Raw genomic sequence first — 20,104 nt, forward strand, 5'->3', positions numbered from 1 at the left:
CCATTGGCTTAATGCTGTTAATGTTAAGTGGCAATATTTTAAAGTGGGTAATGTAGGTCAGTGTGGTTTCTGATTATGTGCCGTTAATATTTTACACTTTGAAAATGTTAGAGTGTGTAAATTCCCTGAGCCACAGCCAAGATATTGACACAGCTAAATCCGCATGATGTATTTCTGAAATCCAGCTGACTGACATGCGTATGAGAGATGCATTAAATTGTAAATGAGAGAAACGCAGAGCACACGCAGAATAGATAATTTTAATTGAAAACTTTCACTTGTGCACTGAGGTGCAACGCCAGAATATTGAGAGCGGTTTCACATTTTTCTCTGCTGAACAAAACCAGCTAATTATTCTTCTAGCATACACTATATTTAACAGAGAAGAGCGCAAGCTGATAATTGTTGAGGTTATGAAATTACATAGGCTAATTTGTTCATTTCCAAGGAAAAACTATGCATTTTAATGCACAAAAATTAAAGCTCTTATAGAGGAAAAGACAGTGACAGGACGCCCTCTATTGGCTAAAGGTTTTGTGCCTCCAATGATTTAAATTGAATAACGATAACAATTTTATTACTTATTTTTTAAGATCAAATTAAATATACATCCTTTGATCAATGCATACTTACAGCAATTCAATATTACTTTTCTTTTTTGTCACTGATTGATCTTTGTCTTTAATAGATAAGACAGTGGACTTAAACCATGCACTGTAAAATAAAACCAAGATTATTGGAGTACGTTGTACAAGAAAACACTGTCAAAATTTCCCATTTAATTAAATGTGGTACTTGCCGTTTCATTGTGATCGTTTGTGAAATTTACTTGCAATTTCCGAGTGAAAACGGTTTCTACTTTCCGAATCGTTTTCAGTGTATGTCGTGAGCAATGCACCATAGCTCTGAAATGAATAAAGGAAAATTATGTGTTTTTGTGTCTCATTTAATGAAAGATCCAAATTTAAACATTGTCTAAAAGCATTCTTATATTTGAACAATACATAAAGAAATAAAGTTTTGCATAGAACAGCAGTAGAAAGAGAAATGGAGGTAGAGAGAGTCAGAGACAGACTTGCATACTAAGTATTGGTGTTGGACAGGCAGTGGGTTCATGCTGAAGGTCACACTTCTCCGCATGTTTCCTCTGAGAGTCACAGCACATCTGTCCTCTCTGTCTTATATGGAAATAATCTGTCATGTCATACTTTGATTGGTCCCTGAGGGGCCACATGACAAGAAGCACAAACTGGCCCCAGGTGCATTATAGGTAATGCTATAGTCTTTTGCGTTCACATGATCCAGTCACCAGCGATTACTCTTGGCAGCCAAGTCCTCGTCCATGATTCGTGGAAGACGTCCGCTTGCTCCGCCTTCCAGGTATCCAGACTTCACTGTGGGCGCTTCTGGAAATGTCCTCTTTTTACTCAAATCTGATGAAGGAAAAATGCAGAACAGAAGTTTCACATGAAAATGCTTCGAATGTTTAGATTTATCCACCTTATGTCGACATGATGATTTCTTAGTCAAATCAGCCAACAGAATGTTTCCCTTAAAGGTTGTATCAGTGATTTCAGGCCCAAAAATAAATGTCTAATCTTTCCTAACGATCCGCTAGCTGCCCGCCCCATAAGCATGCCGTCAAAAAACCTCGTCTCTGTAGGCAGCGTAGGCTCTGAGATCTGCACACAAAAACAAATGGGACAACCACCACTCAAAACCAAAATAAACAGTGTTCCAACCAATCACTGACAGGGGCGGGCGTTGTGAGGTTTTGCGCTCGTGCACGGCTGGACACGAAATCGGAGCAACAAATGGGACAAATGAGAGCCTAGGCTGCCTACAAAGACGCGGTTTTTGGACGGCATGCTTATGGGGCGGGCAGCTAGTGGATCGTTAGGAAAGATTAGACATTTAGTTTTGGGCCAGAAATCACTGATACAACCTTTAACGAGTTCTACATTAGATTGGTAAATTAAAGTGACCCGTGATGGCGAGAATCATCTTCCGCCGCGCTCCAAATGTGTTCACGCCCACTTCCTTCAAATCCTCATCTGAGAGGGTCAGGAACGTCTGGTAATCGATCTAACAGATGAGAGAACAACATTTATTTATTTATTTCTGTGTGTGTGGGGTGTGTGTGTGTGTGTGTGTGTGTGTGTGTGTGTGTGTGTGTGTGTGTGTGTGTGTGTGTGTGTGTGTGTGTGTGTGTGTGTGTGTGTGTGTGTGTGTGTGTGTGTGTGTGTGTTTGCACACACACGTCTCTTTAGGTATAATTGTGTGTTGTCTCATGTAGTTAGACGTTTGACTTGAAAACAGATGATACCACACAAACAAACTGGTGTAAAAAATATTAAATCATTCCAAAAACTACATTTCTGCACATATCTGAATTTACTAAAAGTAACACACTCCAAAAATGATTTTCATACTCAGTATTTTTCACTTGTTTTACAATATAAATATCTAAACATTCTTAAATCAAGATACATTTACTTGAGAAGCAAAACTATTTAAGGCATTAAGACTTGAGTGAGTTTATACTACCGGTAATTAAAACATTTTATGTTTTTGAAAGGAGTTTCTTATGCTCACAAAGGATGCTTTTATTTGATCGAAAATATAGTACATATGAAGCAGCACAACTGTTTTCAACATTTATAAAAATAAGAAATGTTTCTTGAGCAGCAAATCATCATATTAGAATGATTTCTGAAGGATCATGTGACACTGAAGACTGGAGTAATGATGCTGAAAATTCAGGTTTTATTACAGGAATACATTACATTACAGAATATATTCAAATAAAAAAAACGTATTATTATTAAATATTATTATTTTATTTTATTATTATATTTATACTTTATTTTATTATTTTTTATATTATTTTTAACTTTAATATTTCACAATATTATTGTTTTTACTGTATTTTTGAGCAAATAAATGCAGTGTTGGTGAGCATAAGAAAACAAAAATGTAATTATTCCATACATACTTGCAAATATCATCCAGTTTTCTAACTCCACTGGCTGGTCTTTGATTTGTTATTGAACATTTTGCATCAGCAGATAATATTCTTGTTTTCATACATTTATCAGAAAACGAGACTTTGCATCTGAAGTCAATGTATGTTGGTTTAAGAATGTTATTTTATTGAAATCCAAGACAAAGATACTGTGTAGGAAAATCTTTTTTTTTCAGTGCAAATACTGATTGTTTGTTTGACAAACCAAAAACAAAGCAGAATATACTGTACAGTTCTGCTCATGGAAATCTTTTTTAAAGATCTGATGCAAATAGCCCTGCCAACTTTAGCAAATCCAGTCACTAGATTCACCTCAAACTTTTAGACATGGCTTTGTTTCCAGGTAGACTAAAATAATCCTGTGCACCCTCATTCTTCAAGGTTAGATCCAGTCAGATCTTGCCAAGTTTGTGTGCAATATGCATCAGACAATAGCGGCGTGTGGGCGGTCTGTGGGTGTGCCGTCTGGGACGTGTGTGTGTGGGTTGTGTATTTACCTCCTGTTGTTGGAAAATATCAATGTATTTCTCCAGACCCAGCTGTGCCAGTAACTCTATAAGATCATCTGCGTGGGCGGGACTGGGAGAACTGCCAATCAAATGTCTGGACACTGTAGCCCCGCCCTCAGAGGTGGTCAGGTAGCCCTCCGCTGCAGGTCAAAGGTCAGAAATGAAAAGCTCATAAAGCTGGTGTGATATTTAAATTTCCCAGTTGGTCCTGGATCTCGATCACCTCTTCAAGCGTAAATGATTGTTCACCTTGACATAAAGTTGATGGCAGAATTTAATTCTGTAATGAGCAGCTAAACTAATTTAATAGTTACTGTTAATTAAACATGATACTGTATGTCACACCCTCTGTAATTAGGGAGCAGAACGATGAGTTTAGCAGTACACATACATGTTCGGGCTGGGGACAAACTATAGGCAAGAAAGGATGAGGATGAAGGTGGTGATGAAGATGCAGATCCACGTCTTTCTCTCCAGTTCCCCGAGTCGCTGCCGTTCCAACAGCGTTCCTTTCCACTCTGTGAACTCCACACCTACAACCACACAGACAAACTATGATACTGAAGTAATGGCGCTGAAAATTCATCTTTGAACACAGGAATAAATTACATTTTACAATACATTCACATAGAAAATAGTTATTTTAAATTGTAAAAAGTTTTTGCTGTATATTTTATTAAATGAATGCAGCCTCGTGAGCATGAAAGACTTCTGTCAAAACATTAAAAAATCTGATATTTTTTTTCTTTTTGGAGTTCGAAAGCTGCTTTCATTATATAAAAAAGAGCGGCGTGAACATTATGCAAAACATAGTCTTTTGTATTCTACAGACAAAATAATGCTATTACAGGAAATCATTTTTTGACAGGTTTTAAATTATATGAGCAGTTCATGGCAAGTTTCGTTTTTGATTGAACTACCCTTTAAAAAAGTGCGAAGCGCAAAATAGACAAACAGATTTCAATAACTTTTCAATTTGAATCCTTCAAGGGGTTTCACTTATTCTCAAAAATAATGTGATTCAAACAGCAGTAACAATCAAAAACAGATTCAATCAGTGCAGAGCTAAACCTCTTCCACTGAGATCTTTAATTGAGAGCGTCTCATTATCTCAGCACAGAGGAAATGAGGGTGGAAGTGAAGGGAACAGTGATGTGCTGCTCACAGTTTAGAGTCTTTTCTCCATGATTACACTGTTCTGAATGACAGCCACGTATGTGTGTGTGTGTGTGTGTGTGTGTGTGTGTGTACAGTACCACTGTACTCAAAGTAATCTTTTTATAAACTCACTCATAAGTTTCCTCACACAGGTGGGTAATTTTGTGGTCTTTTGTTCAGAACACACACACACACACACACACACACACACACACACACACACACACACACACACACACACACACAGACAGACACACACACACACACTCTCACATAGACACACACACACACACACTCCATGTTGTTACACCCTTTCATTATGACGACATTCCATAGGCGTTATGGTTTTTATACCGAGCTGTATTTGCATCAAAGTGCAAGTTTTTGAAAATTATACAGTGATCGTCTCTATGTAAACAACAAAAACATGAATTTATGAAAATGTGGATGTTCAATCTATAGGAGTGTGTGTTTCTTTACAAAGTGACATCACCAACTACTGGCCTGACATGAATACTACAGTGGTTTAATCATTTCGTGAAAGGGGATCAGTTTGACAACGCTGTCATGAAAAACACAAAGGAAAAACGTTTGTGTTTTCAATCGTGTAAATGTACTCTTAAGATTCCTGTTCAAAAGTTTGGGCTTGGTAAGCTTTTTTTAAAAGAAGTCTAATATGACTAATATGGAAATGTAATATGCAAAATGATAATGCAATATGTAAAATGACAATGCAATATGTATAATGGTAATGCATTTCTGTATTTAGATTTCCATTTTCCATTACATTTGTGTAACTTTGGTGCAAAATGAAAATGATAATTCAATTTTTCAGGATTCTTTAGTGAATAAAGTTCAAATCAACACCATTTATTCGGAATAAAACTATTAATTTCTTTAAAAAAATAAATCAAAAAAATAAACCACAAATTGGTGTACATGGTATAATCTTTGTCAAAATAACTTGTGTTTGCTAGTGCAAAACTCACTATTCGGCACACATGATCAACTCTGATACTCAGTGTTAAAGGGTTTGAAAAGCCAAATAGCTTCATATAAAAGAAAAGTCTACTGTGCGTCCTCATTTAGAAAGCTAGATGTGTGTGTGCACCTGCTGCTGGTTGTTGTAGGGTCTGTAGCAGCGTCGGCTCACGGCTCTCAGCTCGCGCACAGCGTCGGTGGGCATCGATTTAGAGAAGCCCAAGCCAGCCCAGGTGTCTGTGGGGGTCCGAACCTCAGTGACCACCGGTGTCTGCTGCATGGCTGTAACACACACTTCACAGATTAAATCACAGGCCTTATTAGACACACACACAAACTGCCTGAACGCCTGGAAACATTATACGCTCAGAACCGGGTCCAGATTTACACTGGCATACAGCAGCAGCTCTAATTAAAGTGTGTGAGTGTGTGTGCAGTGTCGCTTTTAACTGCATTGTGTGTGTAAGTCCCCCTGAATTATTAAACACCTGCCACCTAATTAAACAACTTAATCAAAATCAGTCATGCGGAAGAATGTGCTGCTATACCTTTCTACATCTCTCTCTCTCTCTTTCTCTCTGTGAATGAAATAGTTTAAACAGGAGCTTATTTAAAAGGTAACAGTATCTGTTTCTGAGATGCACCGGGTGTGAGATTAAAGATTAAAAAAACATATGCACACTCTTGAAATTAATAGGATAATCTTTTGACGTTTTGTGTGGCGTTTCCTGAAGCAAGAGTGCCATATTCTAATTTAAGATCAGGTAACTAACCAAGCATTTATAGTCTCTGTCTGACTTTGCTTCTCAAATCATTTAATTTAGATGTGTTTTCTTTTTTTTACATAATTTACTTTATACATCAAACCCACTCACTTCTGACAGAAATACGGATAAATACTTGTTTATTTTTTTTAGTGTGTTTTATGTTCCTGTGGGTAGAAAATGTTCATGGATTTTAATTTTTAATCACTAAATCAAATTAACGTTTTAAACTTTAAAGTATATAACTTGAATGCAATGTAAGTTTCTTTGGATAAAATCATCTGCCAAATACATAAAATTTAAGATTTTAGGATAAAATGTTTCTATAAAATGTTTATGAATGCAAATCACATTTTTGCCAATACTACAAGACTGTAAAAAATGTTTTTTCTAAGTTGTAAATAAAACGAGGATTATTGGAGTATGTGACTTCAATGCATTATTTGCCATTTCTATGCAATTGTTCATAAATTCACTAGCAATTTCGGAGTGAAATTGCTTCAAAGTTGTTCATTTTGTAAATTGTACGAGAATTGAAGTACAGATATTCCTCATCTGTCAATTAACATTGCTCATGAAAGAGGTGCAGAACTAATGAATTTAGTCAAACACGTCACACCTCATGTCAAGTCAGCCAGAATGATTTTAAGTCAGCTTGTGTGTGTGTGTGTGTGTGTGTGTGTGTGTGTGTGTGTGTGTGTGTGTGTGTGTGTGTGTGTGTGTGTGTGTGTGTGTGTGTTCATCTGTCTGCATATTCTGTGGGTGGAGTGGCTGCAGTCCATTATAAATCTGGCAGCGTGTTACTCTGAAATGGGTCCCCTCTATCACCCTCTCTGGCACTGCGTAACGCTTAAATGGCTCCCCTATATCACCTCTCTGGCAAACTCAAGCTCTTTAATCCATTTTGAGGTTTATACAGCATGATGAATGCCAAATAGATGGAGCCTGCGGCGGCCCGTCGCACACAGACACAAGTCCACCCGGTCACGGCCCAGAATAACAATCCGAATTGGGCACAACTTAAATCATTTGGCTTTTAATCGTCACATTTGATCACACAAAGATTATACTTTGATGTGAGATACCGTGTAAATGATACAGAAAATGAACACGTTGATCTAAACTTTGTCTGTAAGAAAAAAATATGAGAGTGCATGAATCTGAAATCCTTGATTAAAACATAAATATTCATCACAAAAACCTCAGAAACAACAGTCATTTGCATCATGTTCATCAGCAACATTCGTTTGAAATAACTTATTGGCACTAAATTATAATATATAGGCAAGGCAAGGCAGAGTTTTTTTGTATTGTAACATTATGTTATGATAATTTAACATTCCTAAAATAGGCTTGATTTTCTATTAGAATTTTTTTTCTATTATGACTTGCTGAAAGGCTCTAGCTAATAATTTTAATAATATAATATAATATAATATAATATAATATAATATAACATCAAGTCCTGAATAAAAACAAACAAACCTTGAGTTGCCAGAAGCTTTTTTCTCTCATATTCATGGTCCTGTTAAACAAACAGTAAACAAAGATTGTTTTAATAAACCGGTAAGAAAAATGATTTTAGTTGTGAACTATAATTGCTAAATCTGACAAAACCTTCCTTTTTGATTAACAGGTACAGTTTTAAAAATGTGAAAGTGATGTACCTTATTATGAGGGTCGACGGAGGGGAATATTCTCAGACTACAGCGTCTGTCTCTGTTCAGATAAACACCATCCACCTCCACTCTCACTGACCTGAAACACACACACACAGTTTTATTCAGTGATATATTCCAGACCGTAATCCAGGACATGTTCTGCCAGTCTGGACGGGGGGTTTTACCTCTCAGACGTGAGCGGCTGGTTTGGCTCCCTGGAGGCCTCTGATTGGCTGCCTCTCCTTGATGAGACCGTTGTCTTGGCAACGACCTCTCTAACCTCTGTCACCTCCGCATGTGGCGTGATGCAGGTCTCCGTCTCTGCTTGTGTCTGCGGATCGTCATTCTCTGGAATCTGATACAATGACATTAATACAAGCTTTTGGTTTTGTTTACTCATAAACACGTTTACTGTCATTAAATCTGATGTACTTTAACATTATGTTAATAAACACACATTTGAATTGAAGAAGTATAAGTAGCGTGAATCATGCAGTCAGTTGATCAATCAATATGATTCGTTACAATGCATATAACACCTGGATAATGTATCCCACAATGCAATGCTTTCAACGTAGCTGTCCATTTCCAAAGTGACGAATGAACTTGAAATGTTATTATCCATGATTTATAACACCCATCTTTTGTAACATTATGAACTTGTTATTTGATCGTCCTGCCAAAAGTCAAGACATTTTTACACAAAACTGCGTTAAAAATGGAAAATAACCTTCATCATGACACCTATTTTGGGACCAATTTTTTTGTATTGTGACATTATTTTTTATAGTTGTTAAGCCCATTTCCCCCCTCAATTCTCATGATCATAATAATTCACCTGGAAATTAGAGTTTTATTTTTTTCTTTGTAATTATTCATAGTAGTAATAGTTATTCATAATAGGAATTCCCATTAGATTTTCATTAATGTAGTACAATATATTTTATATAAATCAGCATAAAAATTAAAAGCAGCATAACAAATACATCCATGATGTATAAATACACAAATGATATTTTTTAAATGTTATATGTTATTTTTTAACAATAAATATTTAAAATAAATTAAATATTATATATTTATGTATATATAAATGTTTAATAATGAAAACAATATCTTAAAATAGGCTTAATTTTCTATGTGCAAAATATATTATATTTTATATATTAGATACATTTTTATATTTATTTTGGGGTGAAATATGACTAACACGTTTTAGATAGATGGTGTGATTATATATATATATATATATATGCAGTATGTGTACATGTAGTACACTAGTAAGTCCATTCTAAACATAATCAGGATCCTGATCGTTGAAACCTTCTCTAATTTAGACTCCACTCCTTTGAGTCCTATCCGTCCATCCTCTGAGGTAACAGCCAATCCGGGTGGTGGTGTGGGGCGGGGCTTCCCAGTGGGAGAGCCAATCACAGCATCTGGAGAGAGCACAAGCGCATGAAGAATGACAGGTACAGAAACAGTTTATTCAGCACAACTAACAAGCATCAGTGAAATTAAAGAGGATGAAAGCACTCATGAACCACTGACATACACACACACACACACACACCTGTCTCAGTGAGGCACAGTTGTTGCATTAACATCTTGAGCCAGTAGCATGTGATTCCGTCATTGGCCACCAGAGGGTCCGCAGGGGTCTTGGTCATTACAGAGACCTCACTGGAGTCCAGCCCGAGCAGCAGACGTCTGGCCTCATAGAGGTTCATGATGTTCCTCTCCAAACCTTTCACAACCACTGACTGGACACAGACACTTCAAACAGTTATACGTGCATGAATGAGCAAAAAAACAAGAAAGAAAACCAGCCGAAATATGGTTGAAACAATGTCAGCTGTTGTTTCAACACTGAGAATTTTTTTATAATAATTTTTAATGCTAGTTGTTAACAAAAGGTTAACATAATACTTATAAATCAGTATTGACATTTTAACAAAATCTGTAAAAAAAAAACATCTTAATATTTTTATAAAGTCTAATATTAGTTTTTTAATAATATTATATAATATTAATAAAATGCTATATTATTTGTATATAGTTTTAGATATTTTTATATGATTAAATTATAATTTTTATTATATAAATGTCACACTGCAAAAACTCTAACTGCCCTAAAATAAGTTTAATTTCCTATGAGCAAAACATGTTTTTATATATATATATATATATATATATATATATATTTTTTTTTTTTGATTATGGGGTGAACTATTCCTTGACCCTTGACCTCTTTGAACCTAAAAGTAAAATTATGATACATTTAAGATAATGAATTTAGCCCGTAAAAATGCCTTCTGTATCAAGACCTTGAAGTATGTACTTGTAATTTTAGTCTGTAGTATGAGTATATGAATTTCATATTTGAATGCATAGCTTTTTTTGACAGGTGCGTTGTGGGTGCTGTAAAACCTTGGCTGTCTGCTTGACCTTCGGTTTGACACTGATAAAAACTCCCAGGTTCTGCATCATCTGAGCGAGTTTCCGAGGGTCAGAATCTCCCTCGTCCTTCAAATCAAACATCAGACAGACAGGCAGACAGTCCTGCGTGAGAACAGACACCGTCAGACAACAGCAGGACGGCCCAGACGAGACAAACACATCTTAGAAAGCTTATAAATATGTTATTGTTTATTATATCATGCATGCCGTGTTTGCTGACAATCCATTATGCTGCTAATCCTGTCAGAATCGCATCTATTTTCACATTAGACATTAGAACAACAACTTTAAAAGTTATAAGTTTAGTTAACTACACTGGACTGACCCAAACCCTGAAAGAGAACATTATGCATTTATCGAATTAAAAAAAAAAAAGACTAAATAATTTGTCATTTTTCTAAATGAAAACGCCTTCAAAGGTTGTTGTTTTTTTGTTTTTTTGGTCATATTTATCTCTCCAGGGTTATTATAGTTAATTAAATAAATATAGTTATAGTTACCTAAATAAAATTAAATAAATGAAAAACATGAATTTAAAAAAACATGAACATGATTTTTTTATCAATAACAAAAACAACACTAACTGAAATAAAGTAAAACATACAAAACTTATTTTATTTCAGTGAAGGCAACATTTCGAATGGTTGTTTAGTTTAAATTTAAGCATTAAAATGACTAAAACTGACTAAAACTTAAATAAAGAAATAATGTAAACTATATAGACATTTTTAAAAAACTAATTCAAATGACAAAAACTGCACAAAAAAAACCTAGACCTTTAATTAAAATAAAAATGAAACTGGAAAGTACTCGAATAAAAACTATTTTAAAATATGAATAAAACAATAATACAAGTAACACTGCATCTCACACACATCATACCTATGGTTTACTATTTATATTATTTTTGCACTTTAAGCATACTACTATATTCCCTATTTAGGTATTCATTTTCATAGCCTACTTAAAATAACTTTAACTGTCCTTGAAGTAGATATCTATGTACACTGTATACTAATAAAGCAGTTATTTGTAAGTTCTTTGTAAGGGCACACACACAGGTTTGTACCATCAGCTGCTGTCGAGCGAGACACACTCCGTCAGCCGTGCCCTGGATGAGGAGCGAGGGTGTGTGTTGCGGAGCGCTGAGGTCGGGCAGGATGATCTGTGTGTGTGTCTGATGCATCACCGCGAGGAAGTTCACTCCGTTTTGACCCAACAGGAACAAGTGTTGCTGTGAGGTGACGTCCAGCTGTGTGCTCACCATCACTCCTGTCAAACCCGAGCCCAGCAGAAGCTCCATGAGGACACAGGTCGCCTTCTGCAGAGGTCAAAGGTCAAGGAAAAATCACACTTCCCTGAAACATATTTGCTGAATGAAATCAAATACTTGTTCCTTACTAATTTCGGGGAGCTGGTTACAAAAATAGTGCCTGTTTATCTATAAAACATCACTTTCTCACAAAATATGATGTGTATTTTGTAGCATTTATGTTTTCGGCATCCATTTGTAAGGTGAAGAACTCATGCATTATCTTTTAATTACCAGTAAAACTGCCACAGAGACATGATTCCTATCTTCCTCTGAGCCGGGTTATTACTATCATTTCAATTCTCAGCCGATTTCCACATATATGACATTATTTTATGCCTAAGTTTAGAATTAGTATGGCCAAAAACGGAAGAAAATGCAAACACGACCAGATGTTTTCTGCTACATCTGTGGGTGTTGGACAGTTAATATTGTGTTCTTTACGAACAAACACAAAATTTCTCAGTTGAACCCAAAAGTTTTGCGAAGGAACGTTGACATATCATTTTTCCTCCCATTTTGTATTTTTTTCTTTCACCATGTCCCTCTAGGGCCTCCATACATACAGGTGAAACTCGAAAAAATGTGAATATCGTGCAAAAGTTATAATTTTGATGATTATGGCTTACAGCTTATGAAAACCCCAAATTCAAAATCTCAGAAAATTAGAATATTGCATGAAATCAATAAAAAAAAGGATTTTATATACAGAAATGTCGACCCTCTGAAAAGTATAATCATGCATATGTTTATAGTTAAATATACTAAATTAATTAATTTCACCTTTTAATTTGAATTACTGAAATACATGAACTGTTGCACGATATTCTAATTTTTCGAGTTTCACCTGTATACATATATAATTTGAAAAAAAAAGTGATAGTTTTTACTGGTATTTTTTTAACTAATACCTTTTATATTTTTATTATATAATATAAAATATATTATATTTTTGATATAATAATATCAAGCCTTTTTGCGAATCAGCAGAATATTTGAGGATGCAGGGTAGTGTTATTGATGTGATATCCGATCACCTTCAGGGCAGCCGTGTTTCCCTGCACTCCTCTCACGCTGCAGGTGCTGCAGTAAAGCTTGGGCTGCGTCCTGAAGCTCACGCTCACTCCAAACGCCTGAGCCACGTGCTGGATCACCGGAGACCCTGTATCTGCCACAACACCCCCCACAAGGGTCACGGGGAGGTCAAAGGTCAGCACCAGGGGCTGCAGATCCTGCAGGTCACAAACTTACGCAAATCACACCAGATTCACATGCACACACATTTATCACGAATGACAGCCTCATTAATTCCCATTATTCTTCATGGTGATTCTCACTAGATTTTCACCGCTGTAGTACAATATTTTTAAATCAGTGTAAAATTGAAAGGGAGAATAACAAAAACTACAATGATACATTTTATTTGAATTAGTTTATATTTTGTAATATATAAATTATACTAATATATTAATATTATAATCAGGGTTATTATTGTTAACTAAAAATTACTTGAAATAAAATAATGAATTGAAATAAAATAAAAATCGGCTAGTCTCATTTTCGGTTAATTTAAGTTTAAATACTAAAATAAATAAATGAAAATTAGAAAATTATTAAAATTAACACATTTTTACATTTTTTTAACTAATAAAAATGACAAAACAAATACAGTTTGTAAACTTTTACTAAAATTAAATGAAAACAAAATACAAAAAAGTATATAAAAACCAACAAAAATTTTAAACATTTTAAACAATATAATGATTATAATTTAATATATTTTAATTTACATTATATGGTTTATATTGTAATTATTATATTAATTAAATATAAAAATGGGTTATATTATCATAAAAAAAGTGTTAAAAAGCAAGTAACTTTTCTTTAAGCAATTTTTTTAAATTATGGGCTGAAATATGAGACATAAAAACACATATTTGAATATAAATATATGAACCCTGAATATAAAGTCACATATAATGAATGTTTATGAGGCCTCACTGACCCGGATCCGTCTCCGAGCAGACTCCACCCCCTGAACCGGCCCGGCGATGGACACCTGAGAAAAAGGAAGTATGTTTCAAACAGTACGCCACTAAAATGATGAGAAGAAATGCTGTGGGTTCATATCTGAGCACCTGGTTGCTCTTTTCTCCTGTGCCGTTGTTCCGGTTGGAATCGGGGAAGTGAATGTGACAGGAAGTGTCCTCCATGACCTTTTTAATGTTTCCGCCCCCTTTCCCGATCACATGAGAGTGCTCCGTGTGTGTGACGTCCATCTTCAGCGTGACTTTATTCACCTGTGCACAGGTGTGTTGGTGTGAGATCTCCACAGGACAGATAAACACACTCCTTAAAGGGAGAGTTCACCCAAAAATTAAAATCAGCCCATGATTTACTCACTCTCAAGCCATCCTAGGTGTATATGACATTCTTCCTTCAGACGAATACAATCTGAGTTATATTAAAAAATGTCCTGGCTCGTACAAGCTAAATAATAGGATTGAGTAGGCTCTGTGTCCCAAAAGGCTCTGTCAGAAGCTAAATATTTTATTCAATAAAGTTTAAATATGGATAATTTTTACATTAACGCTTCGCTTCAGAAGGCCTTTATTAACCCATCGGAGCCGTTTGGGACACTTTTATGATGGATATGATGCACTTGTATGGACTTCAAAAAATAGTGCCCATTCACTGCCATTATAAAGCTTGTACGAGCCAGGACCTTTTTTAATACAACTCTGATTGTATTCGTCTGAAGGAAGAATGTCATATACACCTAGGATGGCTTGAGAGTGAGTAAATCATGGGGTAATTTCCATTTTTGGGTGAACTATCTCTATAAGAGAAATGAAAGGTCAAATCTCACCTTAGTCTCAAGAAGCTCCAGAATCATCCGTTTGGCCTCCAGAACGTTTGCTCTTTTCCCCTCCACTTTAACATGAGGATCTGGAGACAAACACACAAATCATCACAATGCATTTTCAAGAACAATGCTTCTTCATGCTTCTGCGCTAAACTATTCGGTCGGGGAAATGTGGATGGAGTTGCATTGGGTTTTGATTAGATCATAAAAAGTGTCTTTGATTTCTGTCAGCAGTAAAGAAAAATCATTAGACTATAAAAAAATGATCAGCCTTATTTGAGCGCATGCGTTTTTTATGTGCATTTTTAGAATTTTTGCACGAATTGGCGTTTCCAGCCAGCGTTTTTATAAAATATCTGAAAATGCGCATAAAAATATGTGGATGGAAACACTCCTCATGTCTTTCTAATCTCGTATGTCTCTATCTCACATCAAACATAAAGAAGATGCATTGCAGCAGGACAGATGTCAGTGATGGCAAATGCAATTGCATGTAACCAAACACTTGACAATGGCATTTAATGCATGAGTCATACTGACTAGTTTTATGACATACTAGACATACAAAAATGAGGATTGAAACTTTCACTCAGAAACTAGTCGATTTCACAAATAATTCAAGAAACGGTAAGACACACATTGAATTAAACATGACATTTTGAAGTGGAAAAACTGAAATTGAAAAGTATTTTCTTGTAAAACAATAATCATTGTTCCATTTACAACTTTGAGTGCACTTTTATTATACTTTTATGGTGCATTTGAACTTTTTGGTCTTAAGAGCAGCTCAGACATTAAGCTAAAAGCCTCTTTTTCGGGTTTGAACTAACATGAGGGTCAGTAACGGATGACAGAAGTGTGACATCACGCACCTTTCTTTGATTTCGCACCGATCTTCAGCTTGGACGGCCATTTCACCTGTGTGTGTGTTTCTCTCATCACCTGAAACAATGAGTGTGTAAGGAAGAGAAACTCAGCGTACAAGAGACATTCAATTTGCATCTTCAGATCCTCTATTCATCAGAGACAATGGCTCATTAGCATCTCAAAGCTCCTCGTTTTGCCTTCATAACAACTTAATCTGTTCAGTGTGTTTGGAACTAAATCACTTGAGTGATTTGTACTCTCAGGAAACTGCACCAGCATGTGATCTTCATACCAAAACAGCAGCGGATCTGAACACATTTACAGCTGGTTTGACAGGATTTCTAGATGTACTTCACAGTCACACCAAAGAGCCTTATTTATAGTGAGGTTCTTCACATAAACGCTTAAATATGAAAATGAGATCCATATCAGGCACTTATTAAAGGCTGATTAAAGTTAATATTAGATGTATTATCTGAACTCTTACCTTCTCGAAGAACTCCTCGCCTGACAATCCAGAACATTCTGCAGGAGCTAAAGACAAGGTGACATATCATATTTTATTAAAGATATTTAAATTATATACCATAAAAATTTTAATAATGAACAATTTAAATATTACATTTATATTGCATATTTTGCATGCTCTGCTCACACATTTTCTTTATTGGCTATTTCTAGATATATGTAGACTATATAATACTTTATATGCTTTACCAATAATGTAAATATTAGTGAAACAAACAAACAAATACATAAATAAATGTTACTGTGTGTGTTTTTGGATAGTTACAATTTTTACACTTTATGGTTTACCAATAAATAATGAATACTAAAATCATGAATAATTCATAAATAATAGTATATTAAATAATATTAAATTAAAAATGCATCATAAAACAATAATACATAATAATAATACATAATAAATAAATACATAATAAATCATATATAAATACATAAAAAATAAATAAATACTGTGTGTGTTTTTGGATTGCTAAAATTGTCTGGGTGAGTTCTCTAAAGAAACTACACAACTCAAACAACATCTTAAGATTTAAAAAGACTAAAGACAGTCTCTCTCTCTCTCTCTGTGTGTGTGTGTGTGTGTGTGTGTGTGTGTGTGTGTGTGTGTGTGTGTGTGTGTGTGTGTGTGTGTGTGTGTGTGTGTGTGTGTGTGTGTGTGTGTGTGTGTGTGTGTGTGTGTGTGTGTGTGTGTGTGTGTGTGTTGTGTGTGTGTGTGTGTGTGTGGTGTGTGTGTGTGTGTGTGTGTGTGTGTGTGTGTGTGTGTGTGTGTGTGTGTGCAGGGGTGCTAAAGTTAAACACATTTGCCCCAGAGTGACATTTACAGGGTTAGGCAGAACATCCCTCCTTTCATTTGCCGCTCCTCATCACCACGGGTTACACAGCTCTGCAACCAAGAATGAATGAACAACCAGTGTGTGTGTGTGTGTGTGTGTGTGTGTGTGTGTGTGTGTGTGTGTGTGTGTGTGTGTGTGTGTGTGTGTGTGTGTGTGTGTGTGTGTGTGTGTGTGTGTGTGTGTGTGTGTGTGTGTGTGTGTGTTTACACAAAAAAAGAAAAAGACCACAAAGTCGCTTCTGAGAAACGGCGTCAAACAGCAAAGTAATGTAAGAGCAAGCGATGCTGACGCAAAAGTAATTCCCCTCCCTGTGAAAGGAGCAAATACACACAACTGAAAACACACTCAGCAGCTGTACACCACACACACACACAGAGGAAAGAGAAAAGAGATTAAAGCAAGTGATCAGATGCACCATTTATACCTGCTGGACCAGAAAACACAACGGAATCTCGTAATCACGAGATTCCGACTTGTAAAAAAAACTTGTTGAAATAAAACACCATACAAACATAGAACATCACAGGTTGTCATCTCGTAATTATGGTCATTGTGACATGGCGTTAACACAGCATTATTTTATTATAATTTTACATACTGGTTTTTATAAACATTTTGTATTTTAAAATTTTCCATTTTCATTTTAGTTAAAAGTTTTTGTAATTTTGTTGTTGTTTTGTTTGTTTTAAATATATCTGTACAGTTTTTATAACTTTTTGGTTTCAGTTTTAGTTATTTTTAGTACATGAAGTTAAACTAAATAAACTAAACGAAAATAAATGCTGCCTTGGGAACTAGCTGAAATGAAATAAATTTTGATTTTAAATATTTTATTTTAGTTCACATTTATTTTATTTCAAGTATAGCGAATGTGTTTATATGGTTTTAGTTATATGGTTTTAATGTGTTTATATGGTTTTAGTTAAATATAATGCTAGCCAGCCAAATACACCCTGGCAACACCCTGGCAACCACCTACAAAACCCTAGTATCATAGCAGTGAGTTTTACAAAGCCTCTCCAGAACATTTGTATTAATAATTTTAAAATTGATAAGGAATTTGATATCTTAAGGTGATTTTAAAATGAACTATCTCTAAAAGAGAAACTCTGAGGAATAGCCCTGATTTTAGGAGGAGCATCGGCACCAGATTCCTGCTTTCTCCTCTGACAAGCTGGATCTGTCACTCGCTCTCGCTCTCTGAGGAGTTTGAATGTTGACTGGATTCATGTTGATGAATCGCAGGCTGTTAACTCGACTCAACTCCAGAATCCTCCTGGACAGCTCATGATAACAGACCATTAAACCTGTTCATCACAGCAGAGCCAGCACACACACACACACACACCACATCCATCTGAAGCCCTCTGACAATCACATCTCTCACACACAAGCACATTTAGCTGGAAATCACAACAGGCTGGTTTCTAAACGGGTTTGCATAGAAAAATCGAACGGATTAATGAAGCGTCTGGAAAGAAAACTATGACAGATTATAGAGTCATCGATCAAACACACACCGTACAGCATGAGCTCCAGCTTCTTCCGGTCGATCCGGAATCTCTCCTCCACACAGTCCGGATCCGAAGGTTCCTGGTTCTGAAGTTCAGATCCTTCATCTTCCTCGTCCTCATCCTCCTCCTCCTTCTTCTGGTCCTGGTCCAGTTGTGGTCGGTTGCAGGGCTCTGGTTCAGGAGACTCCAGCACGGAGCTGCACTTCTCTGAGCCCGCCATAGCAAAAGTGTGTGTGTGTCCATCAGGGTGACCAAGGAAACAAGAAAAAGAGGGGCCCAGAGAAACCCCCACCACACACACACACACACACACACACACCTCAGAACAGAGCAATACTACATCACACCTCTCTAACAAAGCACATGAGTCAATCTCACTGCTCAGAAGTCTTTTTAAGTATCATTCCTGTTCCTCCTATACGCTTTAAAGTATAAAAAGTTTATTGATAGTTCCAAAAAAGAACTTTTATAGTTCTTTGGATCATTAAAATGTTCCTCACATTAAGAAAAAATGATTATTTTCAGAACTGTTCACTGAAAGGTTCTTTGGGGAACCAGAAGTGCTTCTTCTATTGCATCGCTTTAAGAGTGTAAAACAAAAACAGACTCAAATGAGTCACTATTATTAAAGCCATCGCCATCATTACCAACCCTGAACTGGATTGAGCTGAAGAGTCACACTTTATCAGTATTTGAGACCCGATCAATGTTTTTAGGATTTATACAACTTTGAGGATTACTGTCAAATACAATCAGCATTTCATCAGGATATTTTCTGATTCTTACATAATTTCTTTCTTGGATTGTTTCTAAATTCCGATAGGAATCCTGTACACATTCCTTCAGGATGGTCTGTGGGAATGTGTTTATTGGTTCCCGTAAGCGGAGGCCTTTATAAAGCCGCTGGAGAAGAGTGTTTCAGACTCCGGCTTCAGGGGGAGGGGAAGCGTTTCGGGAACAATACCGGACACGACCCTCCGTTAACAACACCGTTACCTGGCAACACATTTGTTTACAGACAAGCAGGAAGAAAAAATATGAAAGTCATGATCTAAAAAACACTGAATCAGGGCAACCTGTGTTTTTCACTTCATCTCATCTAGAAATAATTTGATTAATTTCAAACTATACAAGTTAAACGAAATCGAACTGAGCAACTTAACCCTGTAAAGACATGAAATAATACTCAGAAAAAACTTTCTGTTTTTAAAAAACTTTTGTTCAATAAGATCTTTAAAATAGTATAACTGAATACTTACATAAAATGCAGTCATCACTCTATATCTACCAATAATATGTCCTAAGATATTTAAATGGTTAGTTTTGTGATCAAAGCTCTGTAGTTTTAAAACATAATGCAATGCAATACAATGATGATTGACTTTCCTCAAAAACCTGATGATAATATTTGATACTCACATTTTAACATGATTTTCTAAAATATAATGTTAGGATTATCAAGCAAACCTAAGTTGCTTCAGTAAGTTTTCATCTAGAAATATTACTAACAATATAAAATCTGTTCTATTATAAAAATCAGTAAAGATTTCAAAGCAAAAAGAGACGTGAAACACGACCTAAAGGAGAACATTTTCACTATTAAGCTAAAAGCGCTTTTACTTGCCA

General features: G+C 35.7%; 1 protein-coding gene across 1 annotated transcript; it reads right to left on the reverse strand.

Annotated features, from left to right (window-relative positions):
- Positions 1-928: 928 nt before the first annotated feature.
- Positions 929-18,784, reverse strand: bicc2 (bicaudal C homolog 2). Its single transcript, XM_077247342.1, has 19 exons — positions 18,485-18,784; positions 16,091-16,137; positions 15,609-15,678; positions 14,740-14,819; positions 14,009-14,170; positions 13,876-13,929; positions 12,908-13,102; positions 11,628-11,879; positions 10,529-10,660; positions 9,672-9,861; positions 9,422-9,537; positions 8,284-8,453; positions 8,105-8,195; positions 7,923-7,962; positions 5,804-5,955; positions 3,926-4,067; positions 3,523-3,674; positions 1,986-2,085; positions 929-1,433 (listed from the first exon to the last, which is right to left on the reverse strand). The coding sequence occupies exons 1-19, from the start codon at positions 18,696-18,698 to the stop codon at positions 1,306-1,308; spliced, it is 2,487 nt and encodes an 828-aa protein (XP_077103457.1). The 5' UTR covers positions 18,699-18,784; the 3' UTR covers positions 929-1,305.
- Between the last annotated feature and the right edge of the window lie 1,320 nt (positions 18,785-20,104).

Source organism: Siphateles boraxobius, unplaced genomic scaffold, assembly GCF_051911475.1.
Source record: "Siphateles boraxobius isolate OS27281-9 unplaced genomic scaffold, OSU_SipBor_1 3, whole genome shotgun sequence".
NCBI classification, from domain to species: domain Eukaryota; kingdom Metazoa; phylum Chordata; class Actinopteri; order Cypriniformes; family Leuciscidae; genus Siphateles; species Siphateles boraxobius.

What these genes read in the sequence shown, in the direction of transcription:
- bicc2 (XM_077247342.1), bottom strand. Translation starts at nt 18,698, where the DNA reads ATGGCGGGCTCAGAGAAGTGCAGCTCCGTGCTGGAGTCTCCTGAACCA. An exon ending in CGGTGCGAAATCAAAGAAAG is followed by an intron (nt 14,820 to 15,608) that starts GTGCGTGATGTC and finishes GTTTGTCTCCAG; the next exon opens with ATCCTCATGTTAAAGTGGAG. An exon ending in CAGCCGCTCACGTCTGAGAG is followed by an intron (nt 8,196 to 8,283) that starts GTAAAACCCCCC and finishes TGTGTGTTTCAG; the next exon opens with GTCAGTGAGAGTGGAGGTGG.